Source organism: Sciurus vulgaris, assembly GCF_902686455.1.
Source record: "Sciurus vulgaris genome assembly, chromosome: 17".
NCBI classification, from domain to species: domain Eukaryota; kingdom Metazoa; phylum Chordata; class Mammalia; order Rodentia; family Sciuridae; genus Sciurus; species Sciurus vulgaris.
The window spans coordinates 36,416,243-36,438,244 of record NC_136478.1 but is presented as its reverse complement, the minus strand read 5'-3'; the positions used below and the strand labels follow the sequence as shown (position 1 = coordinate 36,438,244).

The window sequence follows — 22,002 nt, the reverse complement described above, 5'->3', positions numbered from 1 at the left end:
CAGTTTAGTTTTAGAAAAAGGAATTTTAATTCTTCAGTTTCTGTGAAAGACTAGCATATTTTATTCTATTTTATTTATCTGTTTGTTTGTTTATTTATTTATTTTTGGGTACCAGGGCTTGAACTCAGGGGCACTCAACCACTGAACCACATCCCCAGCCATATTTTGTATTTTAGAGACAAGGTCTCACTGATTTGCTTAGCATCTTACTTTTTGCTGAGGCTGACTTTTAACTCTTGATACTCCTGTCTCCACCTCCCGAGCTGCTGGAATTACAGGTGTGTGCCACTGAGCCCAGTTTAAGACTAACGTATTTTAGGTATTTGAAAAAACTATCTTTGAAAGTAGTCATCATGTGTCAATTTAGATTATATTAATATGTTTTGGAAAAAGCATTATTCATACATTTATAGTTAGGAGTAAAATTGCTCTTAAGAAATATAATTTTAGTGTTTTTTCTTTCCTATTTTAGAACTCTTATAAAAGAGTTCTTATAAAACATTAATTTCAGATATATTTTATTTAAGTAAAATGTTCAGAAACAGTTATTTACTTGCTGCTATCTTCATGCTATTCAAATATGGGATTCAGCTTTGAAAGTTGAATGTTATCTCTAACCAATACAATATAATTAGTAGTCATTCACACTACTCATCAGTGAAATACAGAATTCTGTATTTCCTCAGATTTCTTAAATTATTGATAATTTACTTTACTCAAAGCAGTCAAATTGGCTTTGTGATTTAACAAATGCATGATACTTTTTATTATACATTTGAACTGATTTTTTTAAAAAGTATTATGTTTAGTTTTTTGGTTGTTTTTTTTTTTTTTTCTGTGCCTTTCTTAATAAGACTCATATTATGTGTTGATATTAACCAGGATGTGCTAAAGGCTTTTTAAGTTCTATCGGCTAAGTCCTTCCCTCAAAACTATAAGGACCCTTTCATATAGTATAAATTGCCACTTAGACTAGAGTGCCATGAAGTAGTTTCAATATCTTCAAAAGTTTGATACTATAACTAGATTTTCTAGCAACAAAATCTTCAGAAATGGTATGAGGAAACCAAAAAGGATTAAGACATTTAACCCAAGGAAAATGGCTGACTGATTCATCTTTTGCCTTATCTTCCTTTGTAGTCAAGTCAACATTGCTGTCATATCAAAGTCCAACCACAGGTCTCTTTCCAACCAAAACTTGTGGTGGTGATCAGAAGGCCAAGATCCAGGACAGTCTGTACTGTGCTGCTGGTGCCTGGGCTTTGGCTCTAGCATACAGGTGAGCTGTTGTGTCTTCTGGTAACTCTAAGACAAGCTAATAGAGTTTTGTGGGACCAAAACAAATTGAGTGGCTGCTATCTTTCTGCTCTGCTGCTGATTGGCTGTGTGCCCGCTGGCTGCTCATGTCCCCTTTTAGACCTCTAAACCTTTTCAGTTTATAAGGGTTTTTACCAGACCAGTTCTAACATTTTATGAACAAATTTTTTTATTAAGTTTCTCAATCTACATTAGTCTTTGGCAGAATGAATTACCTACCATTTTCATTATGTTGATTTGTTTCAGTGATAGAAAGAATTGATGGGGACAGAGCCCAGAATAGTTAGTAGACTTGTTTTAATGACACAATTAGTTAATGATAGCACCAGGATCAGGACTCCTTTTTTCTTTATCTTTTTCCAGGTTTTATTGTTTTTCTCATTAGCCTTCATTAAGAGGTCAGTTGTTAAATCTGGTTGAATGATGATTTTATAAAGTAAAAATTTGTCATTTTCACAATACAGAATTTCCCCTTACTTTATTTTATTGTACATAGAAAGCGTCAAGTGTGGAGGACATAGTCAGTAGTACATTTTAACCATTATTAAGGTTATTAAATTTCTGAATATTAGTGTTCTGAAAGTGACCATGTATTTGTGAAAATTGTAGCTTCTACGTGAACATGGTTGCTCTGTCATAAATCATTGATACATTGAATTTTTAAAAGAAAATCAAATATCAAGAGAGTATGAGTTAGTTTTCTTTGGCTCACTTGTGTATGCTAATGGTAGTAACACTAAAAATATTTCCTAACATTCAGTATAAGTACAATTTAGGTTTATTAAATGCAAAGCTACTAAGGCTCTTAGGGGTATAGGAAGTGTCATTATAACCTTACTGAGTGGTTAAGCCAGTAATGAGACTAATTGATGTCACCCATGCTGACTTCTTACTAAAATGTCTAACATGAATCTACACATGCATAAATAATCAACCAAAGCTGGATAGTTGATTGTTATAACACAACTTCCCTGGATGCTTGAAAAATTGAGATGTGTTGGTTATGGTTCTCAACCAATAGATTATATATAATTATAAAAGGGAATTTATTAGATTGGCTTACATGATCAAAGACTGGATAGTCCCGCAATGGCCATCTGTAGTCTGGAGAGCTGGAGGAACCAGTAGTTGCTCAGTTCCCTTATCCACATACCAGTAATCTCTGACCTTCACAAACATTTCCAGAAGTGTGTTTTACCAATTTTCTGGGTATCTCTCAATCCAGTCAAGTTGACAACTAAGACGAACAAGTGCTCTAGATTAGTATAAGCATGGCTGTATTGAAAGAACATGACCATCAAATGCAATACATGATACTTGACTATCAGATATTTTTTAAAAACACTTATGTACATTTTGGAGGTAATTAATAAGTTTAAGACAGATTCCATATTAGATAATATAGAATCAGATTTTAAATATTTGGAGTAATAATGGTATTACGGCTATATACAAAACTGTTCTTGTTTTTTTAGAGACTTCTGAAGGGGGAATGGTCATGATATTTGTAGCTTACTTTCAAATAGTGAAGAAAAAAATTATAGTTAGATATAGAATACAAGCTGATGCTAACAACTGGTGAGTACAGGTAAAGAATAAAAGGTTTATTCATTGTAGCATCCTTTTAATTTTTTGCAAATTTAATTTTTCTACAACATTGTGATAATATTGCTTTAAAAATGAAATGCAAATGGACTAAAGTTGGGTATAACTTTTTCCCCAAAGGCTTTAATCATCTGATAGAAAATTGAAAGCTCTTACTTTATTGGGCACCTTATATATGTAGAATTTGCTTTTATTAAAACACTTATTTCTGATAGTAGGGGAGAAATAGAATACAGAACAAATTCATGCTAGCTTTACTGCGGTGCCTGCATAAAATAGAAGAAATGATATGCAGTGATGATTTTTTTTTCCTAACATTCACCATACTATGTTAAAATGATAGTCATTCTTTCCAGTAGTAGTATATGAAATCTACCAGAGTGGGAGTTAATGATAATGTACATTTTCAAGGCGGTATTTAATACTTTTTATCAGGTGAGAATGATCACCAGATATTTTAATTAAGATAAAAATGAAACAGTAAGTTGTTTTATTGTTTAGTAGTGGGTAATTCTCATCCATGTTTTAGAAGTACCATTCTATACAAGTCATTATCTGTTTTTATTTATTTTTTATGTGGTACTGAGGATCAAACCAGTGCCTCACCTGAGCTAGGCAAGCGCTCTACCACTGAGCTACAACTCCAGCCCCAAAAGTCATGATCTATAATAAAAAAGCAGCTTATACACAGAGAAGTTTAGACTACTCTAATAGTTAGATTTTAACTATTCTTTATTTTTAAAACCAAAAGATAGTAAGATATGGTCAATTGATTTAAAATTAAGACCTGAGAATATAAAACTTTATGCTGGAATATATCATGTGTCACACTGGATGTGTAGTTCATTCAGGACTTCCTTTACTGTGACTAAAGTGTCCACCCTGGCATTATTTAGCACATGGTAAAGCAAAGAAGTCTTGTACCTATTGTAACTTGTGCTTCTTTATATTCTAGTGGCCATTATGTAACCTCAAGGAATGAGTATTAAAAATTGCCTCTATTTGGTAACAGTGAATTTTATAAATCTGTTGGTGAACTTTTTCCGGTACAGAAATATCCTTTAAAATTTCAGCCAAATTATGGTAGAAAATATTATATGCCATTTTTAAAAGGAATTGGCTTGCTTCCTAAAAGAAGGAAAAATCTGCACAAGTTTCATCACAGGATTTTTATTTCTTTAATTGCAGCATTTCTACATCTGCTGGGAAAATGGAGTTTCACTGTGACAGAATTAGTAGACGTCACCAGAACACAGGATTAGCTAGATAGTTAAATACATAATTATCAAAAGCTCTGCTTCCTTTTCAAATGCATTTCCAATTTGTTTCATGAGTTATCTCTCTTACCCAGGCGCATTGATGATGACAAGGGAAGGACCCATGAGTTGGAGCACTCAGCTATAAAATGTATGAGAGGAATTCTCTACTGCTATATGCGTCAGGCCGATAAGGTAAAACACTGTGGTGTGAACTGGAATTCTCACATATTCTGAAGGATTAATTTAACCAGTATTGCACTAGGACTTCTGAAGATGAATGTACTTTAAAAAGGTAAAACCATATCCTACAGCATTGTAGATGGTTTAAAATAGCCTTTGCTTTCCCAGCCCAGGGTTTTGAAATCCTGAAATTGAAGAAATACCTTCAATAGGAGGTGCTTGGGAATTGTTATTTAGACTCGAATTTTTTTGTTTTGCATCTGGTGTCTGCTTGATAAAGGCCAAGTTTTTTGGGAACTTTACAAATATTCATAATTTTAACCAGTATTACATTACTGAAAGAAAATCTTTGTCAGAATTATTTCTGGGTATGTGAATTGCTTAGGTTAAAGTGGACTTTTATTTAAAAATAGAATACTTCATTTATTTACATGCAAAGAGGCTAGGAATTGCAGCCTTAGAGAACTGAACTTTATAGGGTTATGTTTTTGTAAATTAAAGAAAATAATATAGTAGATTTTTAAAAATTCTTTTTAGTTATATATAATACCAGGATACACCCAGACACAATCACCAACACATGGAACATAACCTGCTCCAGTTCAGTCCCCAGTACTCCTGACCCCACCCCTCTATTCTATTTCAATTCATTTATAGTTTACCTTTTTTTAAATTAGTGTCCTGTGAATACACCTAATTCCGGGACCCACTGTACCACATCCTCATAGCATCTTGTTTTCAAACTGTAAAGCTTTATACAAATATAAGGTGCTCTTTCCTCTTCTTACTTTCTTCTGTGTGTCCTCAAGTCCTTACATAGTAAATGTTCATATACGAGCATCAGTGCATTGAGTTTACAAGACCACTGCCAGGTTTTATGATTCACTAAGAGAACTCACATGACTCAGAGAATAGTCATAGTCCTGTGTATGGTTTATTACAGCAAAAGGAGACAAAGCATAATCAGCAAAATGAAAAGGTACCTGGGATACAATCTGGAGGAAACAAGATGCCAGCTTGTAAGAGCCTATTGGAGTCACCCAGATGCACTTAATGTCCCCAGCAACTTCTTGTGACAGTACATGTAAAATGTTGTCTACCAAAGAAGCTTACTAAAGGTTCAAAGTTTTTTATTTCTCAAAGTTTTTATTGGTGACTGTTCACGTAGATATGCTCTGCCTAGCACTTACCCAAATTCCAAACTTCCAGAAGGAAACCAGGATTTTAGCATAAACTACATTGTAAACAGTGCATGCATAGGGAAATGCTCTTATGAGAGCCTACTGGGAACCCTCTCCAAATCCAAGTTCTCACATATCAGCCAAAGGTTACTTTTACAAATAGTCTTTTTTTTTTCCTTATTTTTTATTGGTTCATTATTATTATTCATAGTAGTGGGATTCATTGTTACATATTCATACACACACACAACACGGTAATATAATTTGGTCATATCATTCCCCACTATCTTCCCTTTCTAAGCAGTCTTTTCTGAGTTTAGCAGTCTTGGGCCTACTATGTTAACTCTATTCTAGACCATCAATGCAAACTAAGGCAGTGATCTAAATAAACTATTAGATGTACAAACCAATCATTCACTAGCTGAGTAATGATAAATTATTTAACTTTAGTGTGCATTTTTTTTAAACTATAAAATAATTTAAAATAAAGTAATACCTCCCTCAAAGAGTTTTTGTAAGGATAATGAAGTGATGTATAGAAAGCACCTAGCATGCTGGTACCAGGTGATCATACAGTAGATATCCTTAGTTTTTATTAGTATTTTTCCCTATCCCTTCTAGACCATGTGTTTCAGATGTGTTTCTAACTTCTACATTTGAGCAAAGATGCATACCAGTAACTAGGCAGTTTTGATCACTTAATATTTATGTTGTTTTAATTTATCCCAAAAGAATTTTTTAAATGTGGTAGCAGATCTTAAAAGAGCAAAACTTAAAAAAACAAAAAAGTCATTCTGCCACCAGAATATGGTAACAAGAAAGTGTTAGTTGTCAGAAAAAGTATATTTATTCACCAGCTGATAGTACATCTGTATTATGGATGTATTGGAGAAATCTATAATTTGTCTCCTGAGATTTAACTTTGCAGATCATTATTAGAAGTGTTTTTTAGATGCTTGAAATAAAGTAGTATATATCATAGATTGACATACTGGAATTAAATTAATATGCCATATGTTATAATGATGTAATTATGACTAAAGTTACTTTTTCCTGTTTATTTCCTTTCATGAATGCCAAGTAGTTTTTTGAATTTAATTTTTCTGTCTAGGTAAAATCTTAAGAACCATGAATTTCAGGTGTTTGCTAAACAAGCTGAGAGACTTAAATTCAAATTGTTTATCAAAAGGAAGGCAATCATGTAACATCTTAAGTTCTTTTTTCTTGGTGGCATGGTTAGCCAATTGGTAATGATCTTTTCTAAATACTATTCAGTTATACTAATAATAATGTTTCCTGCTAAATAGAGGTGGAGTGTGACTTAAGCTATTTGAAATTCTTCAAGTTACAAAGAATTAGCATTTCTTTCTTCATGTAGCATCAGTATAGACCATTAAAATAATGTTGAGTTTTCAGAGGATCTGGGTCATTTTGAGTATTTATGTGTACCACAAGTGCTGGGTTTTAATATTCTTAGGAGTAAAAGATGCTTTACAAGTATTAAAGTATTTTCTCCTTCTTCTCCTTTTCCTTCTCTTTCTCCTTCTATCCTATCGTCATAATCTTTTAGGAAAAGGGACTATTCCTGTAATCCACATGTGAGTGTGAGGGACTAAGAGACTGAACCAATGCACTCAGCTCAGTGCCTCTTAGTGGTGTTCACCATTCTCTTCTGCCAGCTTTGGCCATTCTCTTCACGATTCTATCACAGTGGAGAATATGAACATAATGCTTAAAATGTGAAATATTTATGTTTTGGCCTTTCCTTAAAACTTAGTGAAGTACCTTTGTAGTATTCATTTGCTGTTTGACCTCAGGCCTCATCTTTGTCTTTGGTGTAAAATTATGACCTAGAAAGTCTAAGACTTCCTCACTTCTATTGAATTTGTTCATTATAAAATATGCTTCCTGGTGTTTTTTTTTAAATATGTAGCTAAAAGAGATATTTAAAATTTATTAAGAAATTGAATGATTAAATAGAATTGTCCTTGATTCATAAAATGTAAAGCAATCTGATTTCTGTGTTTTATTGTCCTGCGATTTGTCTTAATGCCTACTTATTAATGTCAGGTATGTTTTACTTCCTAATAGTCACATATGTATTCTTATGTTTATTCTCTTTAATACTTATTAAGGAGAAGCATTCAGCATTTTTCAAAGTTGATTCAATCTGCAGTTAGTAGTTTGGAGGGCAGAAATTTGCTTTTACAATAGGCTATGAATGTTACTGTGCCTAATTATGTACTTTAAAATGTGCTGAAAATGCTGCTAAGTAGTTTCTAGTTAATGAGAAATCACTGAGATTTTATAAAATTCATTCTTCTAGAAATCCCTTATGAGATGATTATTTTCCTCTAAGTGCATATTTTAAAACTGTTAAATGAAGAATGGATGACAAAACACTCAGTTATCTCTTCTCAAATGATACATTGTTTATTTACAGTGGTGAAAGTTTTTCTGGAAGAATATAGGTAAAATACAGGTGGGAAAAAACATTATTCTAGATTTATTTTAGTTAAGAAAATTTTGCGTTCATTATTATCTTTATCTTTACTTGCCAGATGCCAGATAGCATATAAAATGCTAATCAATGTCCTCTTATTTTTCAAGTGCTTTCAAGAGTTATTTTTGTTTATAATTGACATACACCAAGCCCCATTAATCTTCGAACCTTATAGAGTTTAGATGTCGTTTTTACTGATATTTAAAATTATTTGTCTTTTAGCAGCTTTAAAACTCAAGGCATAGTTATATAATTCCCCATTTGAACATCTTTAATCATTTAGTAGTTGTTTTTCCCTGACATAGTTATTGAATATAAATTCTCCTGCTGGGTTCTTGCATGTCTTGAAGACAAATGACAAGCACCATCTTGTCAACTGCAGCAGTGATTTTGTTAAACTAATAAAACTGTTCTTTTAGATTCCCATCAGGTGGGGAAATTATATTTTGTTTCAATTTAGTAATAGTTTTGTATAGGAGCCGAGAACAATGTTCAAAACTTTGAGATAATAATCATGGTAGTGTGAAAGGAGTGATCATAGTGATTTCTATTTGTGTAGTTTCAGGCTATTGCTCATAGTTTCAGATATCGAGATGGGTTAGCCACCTTCTCTGAGTTAAAACTGGATGCCTGGGTCAGTTTACACGTAGAAAACATACATCCCTAATTGTACCATCATCCCGTCAACCCTAATTACTTGTTGACACATCCTGACTTTGGTTTTGGTGATCAGGTTCTTCTAGCAAAGAGAGGGCTGTATTTGTTTCCTTGGGGAAGGTAGAAGTGTTTCCATGATAGACGTGCTATCCAGTAGAACTTTTTGTGATGATAGGAAAGTTTCATATTGCTGTACTAATACAGTAGACACTAGTCACATGTAGCTGTTGAACATTTGAAATGTGGTCAGTGTGACTTAGGAACTGAATTTTTAAATTTTAATTATTTGTAATTTAATTCAGTTAACCATCTGTAGCCAGTGGCTACCATTTTAGACTGTATAGCTTCTAGAATCATACAAGATAATGGGAGTCTAGAGAAAATCTGTTTCTTTACACGGAGAACTTCTGATACCAAATGTGTGGATATTCCATGCCAAGTAAATCTTCAGTTGGCAACACCAACTGTATATCAATTTAATTTGATTGTACCATGAGCTACTTGGATTTAGTATATATCCCATAGGTTAAGGCCTCATTCCCACAAGATTGCCCCTCCACTTCAGACACTAGTTGCAAGTGGTGAATCCCTATGTTACCCATTCATCTATCTGACTTGGATTCCTCAGTTTCAATAATTTTTAATAACAACTTGCAGAACTTGGGGAAACACTTTATTTACTGTTACCAGTTTATTATAAAGGATATCATAAAGGATACAAATGAACAGTCAGATGAAGAAGTATACAGGGCAAGCTGGAGAAGGGTCTTGAGCACAAAATCTTTTCTCTGGATTCTCAGGTGCATCAGCCACCCTCCAGGCATGTGATTGTATTCTGCAACCTGAAGCTCTCCAAATCCTGTCATTTATAAAGCTTTTATGGAGGTTTCATAATGTAGACATGGTTGATTGAATGATTTGCCACTGGTGATTAACTCTATTTTCTGCCCCTCTGTTCTGCTCCCCCAAGGTACAAGGGCTAGGTTGTGGTCGTGTAAGATTGAAAGTCTAGCTCTCTAATCCCTTGGTTGGTTCTTCTGGCAACTAGTCTCTCATCCTGATGCTATCTAGGGGCATATTAGGAGGCACAAATTCAGGCATAGTTAAAAGGGACCTATTATGAACTATAAAAGATGCTCCTCTCACTTTTGTCACTCAGAAATTTCCAAAGGTTCTAGGATATCTGTCCCAGAAACTGGGTAGGAAATCCAAATATGTATTTCACACTATCACAGGGAGATATAGACAACTAAAAACTACAAGACAGAAGTAATTGAGAGTTAACAACCCTGATGTGGAAATCTAGAGAAAGGAATTTTGGTTGGGTTCAGAAAGGACTTTGTAAAAGAAGATGCTTTTTTCAGGTAGTTTATTTTTTAAGGATGAGAATTTTGAAAGATAGAAATGAGAATATGGTTCTGTATGGTTCCTTAGCCAAATGAAATAAGGCAGGATCATAACCACTGAGCATCTTCATTACTTAGACCTCTTCAGAGAGGGAAGATCATTACCTTTACATAGAGCTATATATCATTGTTTATTTATATGCATATATTTTAAGGTACTGGAGAGTGAACCCAGGACCTTGTGCATGCTGGGTAAGCATTCTACCACTGTAATATATTTTCATCCTTTTTTTTTTTTTAACTAAGTTTGTCCAGACTGGCTTGGAACTTGTGATTCTCCTGCCTCAGCCTCCTGTGTATTTGGGATTACAGTTATGCTCCACCATACCTGACTCTGCTAATTTTTTTTGTTCTATTTATCTCTTGTATCTAGGGATAAGCACATTATTGCATGTAATTGCTGTCAGCAAATGTTTGCCAAGTTAAATTGAACAGGCCCTGAAGAAATGGATAGATTTGTCATTGGAGTTTATCTGTTAGATCATTTAGCATTTAGTATTCTACAGTGGCTAAGCTGAGCTCAGTAGCATGTGCCTATAGTCCCTCCAGCTACTCTGAAGCTGAGGTGGGAGAATCACTTGAGCCTAGGATTTCAAGATCACCCTGCAAAATATAGTAGGAGCCCATCTCAATCAGTCAATCAATAGTTAAATTATAGTGTGATTAATAGATGTGGCCTATATCCTCTTAGAATTCGTACCTTAGTAACAAGAGTATAAGTGGGAGGGGAAATGGCAACATGTTAAGAAATGACATTTGAAGTTTGAACTTTTCTTGCATTAGTATGTGACCCAAAATACTTTTTCATTATGAATGTCCCAGAAGCATTTCCAAATACAAAGGAATACAGATACTGAAATCCTGTCTCACAAAGTAAGCTAGTATTTTATTGTAAAATAAAGATGTAAAACATTGCAAAAGTTTTGCTATTATATTAACATGCACCCTACTACTCTTGGATTACTTTGCTTCTGAAATATAAATTGACAATCATGTAAACTCTGGTAGGTTAGTTATTATGATCTCTGTGTCTATCACTTCTTAAGAAAAGGTAATATTTGTTCTTGGAGTTTGTCAGATCATTTAGCATTTATACTTGTATTCTAAATTGGTTAAGCTGGGCACAGTAGCATGTATGGGGGAATGGCAGTGGCAGAAGGCTGAAATGAGAGGATTCCTTGAGCCCAGGAGCCTTAGCTTTCCTCATCAAAAAGTTAAAAACTACTTATAATCTTTAGTCTTAGATAAGTATGTGAATTACTAGCATTGTTTACATTTTATATTTGATTCTAGGTCCAGCAGTTTAAGCAGGATCCTCGTCCAACAACGTGTCTTCACTCTATTTTCAATGTGCATACAGGAGATGAATTGCTCTCCTATGAGGAATATGGTCATCTTCAGGTAAAAAAAGAAAAAATTATGAATTTTCTTCTTCTCTGTTTATTTCCTATATCATAGAATATTTAAGGCTGTTTAAAGTTTTTTAAAGTAGATTTCATTAATTTCTTAAGATAGAAGTATGAAATGGAGAAGAAGATGAAATGCTAACCATCAGGGCTGAAGTAATTAATGTAATTGCACATTAAAATTGGAGAAAGTGGATGGAGTATAATCTTTCTGTCTTTAAGAAGGAAGCCTACCATTCTTTGGGTGACAAAAGCATTTACTTGTTTTCAAATTTGGCAGAACTTCAGTACTTAGAAACTAGAAAATAAAAGACAATTTACAGTTGTGTTAAAACTAATCAGAAGTTTTTCTTATGCAGCAGATTGTTTTTAATATTTCAACCTTCAAAATAATGAAAATAGACCATTGAAATGTCAAAATGAATTTCTAAAATCCATAAATTTTCTTATATTAAATTTTATTCCTGTACTAAGAATATACTGTAAGATTTTATGTTTTGTTTTCAATTTTTTCCTCTCATGTCTGTGTTGTTTTTAGCTAGACATCCTGCATCCTTGTTTTTAGGATACAAATATCATATATACTGTTTATCTTTAATGAATTTCGTCTTACTGTTCACCATTTGATTCTGCTGTCTTTAGTATATAATATTTATTATTTACACATTCCTTACTAAAAGAGGAGTTTCTCTTTTTTTATAGTTCCCCTCTCCTAAAGATCTGAAATGTCTTACTTTAGAGTTTTCTTCAAACACAGAAAGCACAGTGTCCCCATTTCTTGTAGCAGAAATTTTTGTACTTGTTTGTAAACAATTCCTTGGCGAATTAGTGTCATACAAATATGTGGTTTCTCAACCTTAACCTGGTAAATGTAATGAAATTAGCTTTTATATGTCTTTTGCTTTGACAAATATGTTTACTCTCTGAAATAGCATTTTCAGAAGATAACAGCTCATTGTTTCAAAAATGCTGATGATGCAGTGATATTTATTGACCAAAAATGTTTGTACTGGATTATTAAATTTAAAATGCAAATTATAAAACATTAATTTGACTTTTAAAAATCATTTTATTTATTTATTTTTGGTACTTGGGAATGAACCCAGGGACACTCTACCATTAGCTACTTCCTAGTATTTTTTATTTTTTTACTTTGACACATGGTCTTGTAAAATTGCTGAGCCTGGCCTCAAACTTGTGATTCTTCTCCATCAACCTCCCAAGTGACTGGGATTACTGGCATGTTCTACCATTGCCAGGCTTGAAAATATTTTTCAAAATAAACATTTATGTGATGATATTTATAAAGTGGCATTAAAAATTCTAAAACGGCTTATGTCAAAAGATTAACCTAGTCTTCTCTGACTAGTAGTTCAACTAGGCTACAGAACATTTTAAATCATTCCTCCTCTCATCTGTTATGCATCCTGTCTGTATCCCTGCTCCCACATCCTTCCCAGGCTTTGGTGACAACTATTTTATTTTCTACTGCTTTGAGACCAACTTTTTGGCTTCCACATATAAGGAAAATCATACAGTATATATCTTTCTGTGGGTGCCTGATTTATTTCACTTAACATACTGTCCCCCAGCTCCATCCATATTGCTGCAAATGACAGAATTTCTTTTTCATGGCTAAATAATATTGCATTCTGTTTATATACCACATTTTCTTAATTTATTCATCCACTAATAGACATTTTATGTTGATTCTGTTTTTGCTATTGTGAGTAGAGCTGCAATAAATATGTGAGTGCAGATGTATAACAGATCGATTTCAGTTCTTCTGGATATATTCTTCAGTGGGGTTGCCACATCATATGTTAGTTCTATTTCTAGTTTTTTGAAGACCCTCTATACTATTTTCTATACTAGTTTACATTCCTACCAACAGTGTATGAGATTCCCCTCTCTTTACATCCTTGCCAGTATTTGTTATTTTTTGTCTTACTGATAATAGCTATTACAACTGGCTGAAATGATATCTCATTATGATTTTTATTTGCATTTTCCTCATGATTAGTGACAATGAGTATTTTTTCATATACTTATTGGCCATTTGTATATTCTCTTTCTTTGGGTCACTTGACCATTTTTAAATCAGATTATTTTGTTGCTATTGAGCTGAGTTCCTTCTGGAAATTGATCCCTTCTAGGGTGAATAATTTGCAAGTATTTTCTTCTATTCTGTGGGTTGTCTCTTCACTCTGTTGATTGTTTCTTTCGCTCTGCAGAAACTTTAGTTTGATATAATCCCACTTGTCCATTTTTGCTTTTGTTGTTTGTGCTTTTGTAGTGATATCCAAAAAAAAAAAAAGTATTTGCCCAGACCAGTATCCTGAAGCATTTCCCCTGTAGTTTCATTCAGTAATTTTATAGTTTCAGATCTCAAAGTTAAGTCTTTGATTTGTTTTGTGATGATTTTGTATGTTATGAGAATTAGAGATCTAGTTTCTTTCTTCTGCATATAAATATCCATTTTTTCCAGCACCATTTGTTGAAGAAAATTTCTTAAGTGTATTTTCTTACTGTGTTGAAAATCAGCTGGATGTAAAATTAAAAATAAAAAAAAAATTCTGGGTTTGCTGTTTTGTTCCATTGGTCTTCATGCCTATTTTTTTGTTTTTTTTTTGTTTTTGTGGTGTTGGGCATTGAACTCAGGACCTCATATGTGCTAGGCAAGCACTCTATCACTGAGCAACATCCCCAGCCCTCTACCTCTTTTTATACATGTTCCATATAGCTCATGTAGTTTTTGTTTTTTCCTTTTTTTTTTTTTTTTTTTTTCTTTTTAATCTAATAGATGGGCTTTTGCTATGTTGCCCAGACTGGTCCCAAACTCCATGGGCTTAATCAGTCTTTCTGCCTAAGTCTTCCAGATAGCTGGAACCATAGGTACATAACACTGTTCCTGTCTCCAGCTCATATATTTTTGTATCACAGAATTTAAGCTCAGTGCCTGGCATATATAGGCATTATATAAATGTTAGCGCAGAGAGATTTTCTCTGCTTCTTCTAAAATGTTTCTGTAACTGACTGTCAATAGGAATGAATTTCTTGGAATTCATTTCCAATAGGCCAGTGTCAATGCTAGAAGATATTTGAATGAGCCTCCCGATGAAGTGAAACTCTCTTCTGTCACGTTCTTTGGAAAATCACTCAGAAGTTTATGTTGATCTAAAACCTGAAAACTCCATGTTCCTGAGGGGCACTTGGACCTTGAAAACACCCTGATACCCAATGGACTGAGTACTAGGAAGTCAGGAAAGAGCCAGGATAGGTCTGGATCCTGAGAGGGCCACTAGTGGTGCCAGGCCCTGGTGGCAGAAGTGCTGTTTTGTCCAAGACGTTGAGAGCACCAATACTTTTCTGCCCCAAATTTCTGTCTTTCACTTAATTAGGGTTAGTGGAAAGTTAAGGGAAACACAACCCACCAAGACCATTAGAGGCTAATAACCTTCTCCATTAGAATTATATGTGAACAAAGTTTTCCTTGCTTTCTCTTTGTTTTTAACTCACATTTGCAGTTTCCTGACTTAAATTAAAATTTTCACTTAAAAGTTGTTTGAGAACTTTATTCAGATATAATTCACATACCATATAGTTCACCTATTAAAGGGTACAATTCAGAGATATTTAGTATTTTCAGACTTGTGCAACCATTATCAAGTCAATTTTAAGACATTTTTGTCACCTCAAAAAGAAACCCTGTACCCATCAGCAGCCATTCCCTTTTTTCTCAAAGCTCTCCAGCCCAAGCAAATAGCAATTTACTTTCTGGCTGTGTGGATTTCCCTATTCTTGACTTTTCATATAAATACAATCATATAGTATATGATCTTTTGTGACTGGTTTCTCTCATTCAAGATGTATTACTCAAGCTGGACATAGTGGTACATGTCTATAATCCCAGTGGCTTGGGAAGATAAGGCAGGAGCATCACAAGTTTGAGACCTGACTTGGTAACTTAACAAGACCCTTTCTCAAAATAAAATATAAGAAAAGGAATGGGGATGCAGTTCAGTGGTAGAGTGCCTTTGGTTTTTGAGATTGACAGACCAATAGGAGTTATACCAGTAAATATTTGAGAAGGGATTCTTTAGGCGAATTGGCTCACACTGATTATTGTAGTAAGTCCCATAATAGACCATCTGTAAGCTAGAAAACCAGGGATGCTGATAGCATGGCTCAGTACAAGTTTGAAAGCCTTAGAACCAGAGAAACTGAAGGTGTAACTCTCAGATGGAGACTGAAGGACTATATGCTGAGGGGATGGGGCACTGATGTGAGTTCTGGAGCCCCAAAGCTGAAGAACCTAGAGTCTCACATAAAGGGCAGAAGAGGAAGAAGGGTGCCATGGCTCTGGAAGAGAAAATAAGAATTTTCCCTAACTACACCTTTTGGTTCCATCTGGGCCTTCAGTAGGTTAGATGGTGCCCACCTGCATTGAGGGCAGATTTTCCCCACTCAGTCCACTGACACACATGCCAATCTCCTCCAGAAATATCCTTGCAGACATACCCAGAAATAATGTTTTATTAGTTTTATAGCTATTCTTTTATCTAGTGAAGTTGACACGCCAAATTGACCATCACACAAGGTTTGTCCATATTGTAGCATGTATCTTTCCTACTTCTTTACATGAGGCAGTTTACAAATACCATTCAGGAGTCTATGACAATCTATTTCTTTGTTAAAGTGTATATTATTGTCTTTTTTGTTTATTTAGACTGTATAATGTCTACTTTAATAGACCAATAAACTTAAAGAATATCTCATTCCTTCATAAAACTAATTTGTTCATAAATATATTTTAAATGATATTATATAATTGGTTAAAATGAACATATTTCTGCAGCCATTTACATAGATTTTGTATTGTCTGAAAACAAGACCCTTTTCAAGATGCACTTCCTATTGTTTATAGTGTCCTAGCATAGTTGTAATATCTTGCTTGCCAAATAAATTTGTCATTTACATGTGTTTCAGATAAATTGATATTACATGGCTTCCTATGGGGCAAAACTATTGCAAAGTAGAAGTAATTTTAGTCCCAGAGTCTGAAAATAAATCTAAGCCATTACAATGAATTTGAGGATTTTAAAATTTTACCAACAAACCTGGGATTTAATATGAACTAAATTCACATCATCTTTATTTCACAATTTGAAAGGAAATCATTTTTATATAACACTACAGAGCAAATGACTTTTTAATATTAATTCTTTTATTTGTTCTAATTGTTCTAGTTGTACATACCAGTAAAATGCATTTATGTAATTTTATAAATAATACATAAATGAAGTGTAATTTCTCATTTTTCTGGTTGTACATAATGTAAAATCCCATCAGTCATGCAGTCATGTATGTACATGAGGTAACAATGTTTATTTCACTCTACTATCCTTCCTTCCCCCATATCCCTTACTCTCCCTTCCTGCCCTCTACCTAATATAAAGTAACTCTGTTCTTCCCTAGCACCCCCTCCTTATTGTGAATTAGCATCTGCATCTCAGAGAAAACAAATCTAAATAAGTAAATGACTTTTAATCTTTGCATTTCCATTTATTTTCATAACTTAATATTTTGTTTCTTTTAACCTTTTACTGTTGCTGATTATTTTCAGATAAATGCAGTGTCACTCTATCTTCTTTACCTTGTGGAAATGATTTCCTCAGGACTCCAGATTATCTATAACACTGATGAGGTATGATTCCCAAATTCTCTGCTATTAAATTTCATCTCTGAAAGTGTCATTTGTTTTACATAAAAGCGGGTTATTCTTAAAACAAATAGTCAGATAATGAATTTTGGATATTGTATCCAAAGGTCTATATTTTCAATGCACAATACACTTTTAAAATGAGCGTAGTATATGAGATGGTAAAACTTAACTCCCATGAAGGTTCTATTTCAGATATTTTGAAATAAAATGTGCAACTTTCAAAAAATTTTTAGTAACAATGAGAGTGAAATAACGGTTGCAGATTTTCTCAGTTATTGTCTTTTTTTCACACCATTGGTTTTTATAACATCCATTTAAAAGTGGAAAGATACTTTTATCATATTATTTATATTTGTAGGACCTCAGTAGGGTTCTTCATGTTTTTCAAAAGACAAATGCCATGTTCTTTTTCTTACTAGGAAAATTCAAAAGGATTTATATCCCAAAGTTGAGAAGCTTTTCTTTCACAGGCACTGATGCCTGAACATGTAGGCATACATGCTGACACACTGTGAAATGTGCCAGAGTGGCAGCAGAAAAAGCTTTTGTTATTCTAGATAGTACACACAGTGAGAACTCTATCAAAGAGTAGGTATGCTATACATTCTTGTTGTTCCTCTCTTGTCCTCTGGGCAGGGAAGAACCATTATATCATATATTAAACACAAAAATAACCACTGGACTGTGCTGAGGGTGCTTTGAAATAGGTACATGTAATTCTGCTCTCTAATAGTTTATAGTCTTGTAAAGTAAGTTGGACTATTAAAAAGTGAAGGTAAATAAAGACAAAGCAATAATAATAAATTAATAATAGCCTATTGTGGTTTCTTTTATTTTGGTTATCTTTTGATTCATTAAACAACTGTGTTTTATTTTATTCAGATACTCAGTTTTTGTAATACTGCATATTATGCTATTCAAACATTTGAGTGGAGCTGAAACTGAAGATTCATTTCAATCTTAATGAGCATCCTAAAATATATAATAAATAAAAGAAGTGTGCCTCGGACCAAAGAGAGAAGGGTTTCTAGAACTAGCCTGTTTAGCTTCTCATTTCTTTTCACCCATAGAAGTTTCAAGGCATTGGGAGAAAATGCTAGGTCCCTGTGGAACACAGTATGATAAGCATTTGTAATAAGTGGCAGTGAACATTGTTGGTTGCAAGTGATTTCACACTGATATTACTTGAGGCAAAATGATGGTGGTGAAATTGCATTAGTTAGCAGTGGCTTTGTTTTGTTTGATATTTCAGTTTATTTATTTATTTTTTTTGGGGGGGTGCTGGGGATCCAACCCAGGGACTTGTGCTTACAAAGCAAGCACTCTACCAACTGAGCTATCCCCCCAGCCCCTCAGTTTATTTTAGAATTTATTTTCTACTTCATCAATACCTACTTTAGTTTTTTAAATCTTCATGTGTCAATGGCCATGTTTTCAAAAATATGATGGTGTTTTAACCTTTCCATTGTTTTATATGGCTTATGTATACTTAAGCAATTTTTAATATTTGTATCTAAACTTTCTTATTTTTTTTCTTGACCTTATAGTTTTTATCTGGAGCATATAAAATTATTATGTAGCTAATACCAATAGCCTTTACTGACATTCATGTACACAAACACACAAAATGAAACGTATATGCAATGTATACATTATATTGTCTTTTTTTTTTCTTTTTTTCAGTACTAGGGATTAAACAAGTACCACTGAGCTATATATTCAGCCCTTTGTTTTTATTTTGAGAAAGGATTTTGCGAAGTTGCTCATACTAGCTGATAATTTTGTGATCCTCCTGCCTCAGCCTCCTGAGTTGCTGGGATTATAGGTGTATACCATCACTCCCAACTCACTTTTGTTTTTTAATACACTGTTTTCCTCCCTTTTTGCATCCACACAGTAGTTCCTTGAGGAGAGGTCCATTTCCTTAGTGGAGTAAAAAGAAAGTTGATGAATATTTAAATATATAATTTATGATGTGTGAATATTTTTAGGATAGCATAAAGAAAAAATAGAAAACAGATGAAGTATTTTAATTAGTATTTATCAGCAGTTCTTTCAGTAAAAGAGCATTTGCAGGAAGACCTGAATGAAACAAAGAAACAGGCAAACTTATGGCGAATACTTCAAGGCAGAGGGAATGAAGAGGGTAGTCATCTGGATTGAATTGCTTGTGGCAATTGAGGAATAACTAGAATGTATTCATAGTTGTAGTGGAGTAGATTATCAGAGAGTGGTGGAGGTTACTTCTGAGTAACCAGGACCACGATTAGGATCTGGGATTTTATTCCAAGCATGTTGTAATGATGTGGGATTTTGAGACAAAAGTGTGTTAAAACTTGAGTTATGTTTTAAAGAGATAACTTTGCTTTGTGGAGAATAAACTATAGGAAAACAAGATTGAAATAAAGAGGATCAGTTCAGTTGTTTTAATACTCAATAGGAAGAATGATTATAGTTTAGACTAGCATGCTTGCAGTAGAAGAGATTTCATTTTATTTGTAATATATAGGTAGAGTCTGAACATTTAACTTATGAATGGATAAGTAGTATGAGAGAAAAATACTTAAAAGATCACCCCACAGTTGTGGATGTGAATAACTGGTTGAGATTAGTAACTGACATAATAGAGAACATGAGAGAAGAAATTTAGGTGTATAGAGGTAGTATGAATAGTAATCAGAGTTTGGTTTTGGAAATGTTATATTGGAAATGCTTATTAGATATCAAAGGAAAACAATCTTATAGATAGTTGGGTAACCTAGTCAGTTTAGAAGTGAGGACTGGGCTGGAGGTATGAATTTTAGAGTTAATAGTACAAGATTATATTTAAACCCATTGAACTAGATGGAGCATAAGTATAGCTGAAGGAGGGGAGGGACTGAATCCTGGGCACATCAGCATGACAGAAAAAGAGTATGAATACCCACCAAAGGAAATTGAAGAGGAAAGGTCTGAAAAAGGAGAATGGAGTAAACTAGAAGCCAATGGAAGTACTTTAAGAAAGGGGGAATAATTATGTAATAATGTCAGGAGGTCAAAGAAGGTAAGGCCTGAAAATTGAGTGTTGTTTTTAGCACTGTTGTTAGTGTAGAGTGGCCATATAAGTCATCTAAAACCTATATAGTTTTGAAAATGAAAAGGGAGCACTATTAGTATTTATTTCAGGATAATAGATATAAATCAGGATTGTGCAACCAGCATCACTAAAGTCATTGGTGAACTTGTGGGAAAGGTTTCTTTGGGAACAGCAATTTTGGGGGAAAATAAGGGGAAACAACTTTTTTGAACAATTTTCTTGAAAAGGGAGTCACAGAAGTGGGATACTAGCTAGAGGAGTGTGCAGAGTCAGGGGAGGATTGTGTTTAGAGTAGGGGTTAGGCTGAAGGGAAAGATCCATTATAGATATAAAATTTAATGGTTTGGGACACACAAAAAAAAAACTGAAAGAGCAAAGTTCTTGAATAGGCAAGGTGTGCTGAGATATATTGCATAAATTGGTTGTTTTTAGCTATAATCCCTAATGGTTCAGACAGTGTAATAAGGAAAGAATGTGAATATAATGTAAATGTGTGTTTGCACTGTAATAAATGCAAAGGTTGATCTTATTCTGATTGTTCCTATTGGCTTGCTGAAATAGGAAGCAAGAACATTAACTGAACATGAAAAGGGGCCCCAGGAAACCAAGTGTGCAAGAGGTTGAAGAGGGCTTGTGAAAAATCACATGGGTGTGTGATTTTCATTGAAAAAGGATTCTCAGAACCATTTTTGATAGCTAATCTGTCATATGATGTTATGATTGAAAGCTTGACTTCAGTTACTAGTTCTTGAAATTTGTGGCAAAAACTGTTTAACCCAAACCAATGATTTTGGAATGCTTTAATGTCTAGAACACTCTTAGGGTAGTTATCTGAAATGTCATATAGAAGAAATTAGTGTATGGCTTCTTTGAGCTGAGTTTATTATGTATCACTTGTTGTAGAATCTTAACTCCCTATATACAATCACTATTTGAAATTTTACTTCAGTGTACTAGAAGAGTCCAAAAGACCAGAGAACTCACAGGACTCAGCATGTAGTTATAGTCACTGGCTAAGATTTATTGCCCTGAGTAGGATACAAAGGAAAATCAAGCCATGGGAAAAAGATGCATGGAACAAGGCCCAGAAGAATTCATGTGCAAACTTCCAACAGTCTTCTCCTCATATATTCATACAGATCATGCTTAATTCCTCTGCATGGAATTGTGATAGCACATATGAAATGTTGTCTACTGTGAAAGCTCCTTAGAGACATGTTGCCCAAGGTTTTATTGGGGAATGGTCACTTACACACTCTCTGCCTAGTGTATACCAAATTTTAAACTCCCAAAAGGAAAGAAAGCAATTCTTTGTCATAACAACTGTTTATGCTGAAATATTGTTTGCATTAACAGTTCAGGTACATTAAACAACAGTTGTGGCTTAATAAATTATTCATTAGTCCTGTTTACAAAAGGATATTTTATTATGTATTATCTTAATTACAGAATTTCATAGCTTATGTACATAAATGGAAAAAACTATTTTAGATGTTATCCTCTTTAAAATTTGTAATAGGCTAATCAGCAAGTAAAACAGTTCTAACACAAATCAGAGTATGTATTATCATTTGTTTATTGGAAACCCAGTGGTAAAATTATGTGAAGATTAACCCAGTAACCCCTTGTATATGAGCAGTGTTAAATATTTGTGAGAACACCATTATTCTTCAGTTGGGGTCATCAA

At 33.7% G+C, this 22,002-nt stretch overlaps 1 protein-coding gene across 5 annotated transcripts in view; it reads left to right on the top strand.

Moving 5' to 3' along the window:
- The window catches only part of PHKB (phosphorylase kinase regulatory subunit beta), a 218,620-nt gene that overhangs the window by 35,684 nt on the left and 160,934 nt on the right, over positions 1 to 22,002 (top strand). For all 5 annotated transcript variants that reach the window (XM_079117626.1, XM_079117624.1, XM_079117623.1 and 2 more), the window contains 4 exons: positions 1,141 to 1,279; positions 4,274 to 4,373; positions 11,402 to 11,509; positions 17,141 to 17,221. In XM_079117626.1, the coding sequence (XP_078973752.1) occupies positions 1,141 to 1,279; positions 4,274 to 4,373; positions 11,402 to 11,509; positions 17,141 to 17,221 (428 nt within the window). The remainder of the gene's footprint in view (positions 1 to 1,140; positions 1,280 to 4,273; positions 4,374 to 11,401; positions 11,510 to 17,140; positions 17,222 to 22,002) is intronic.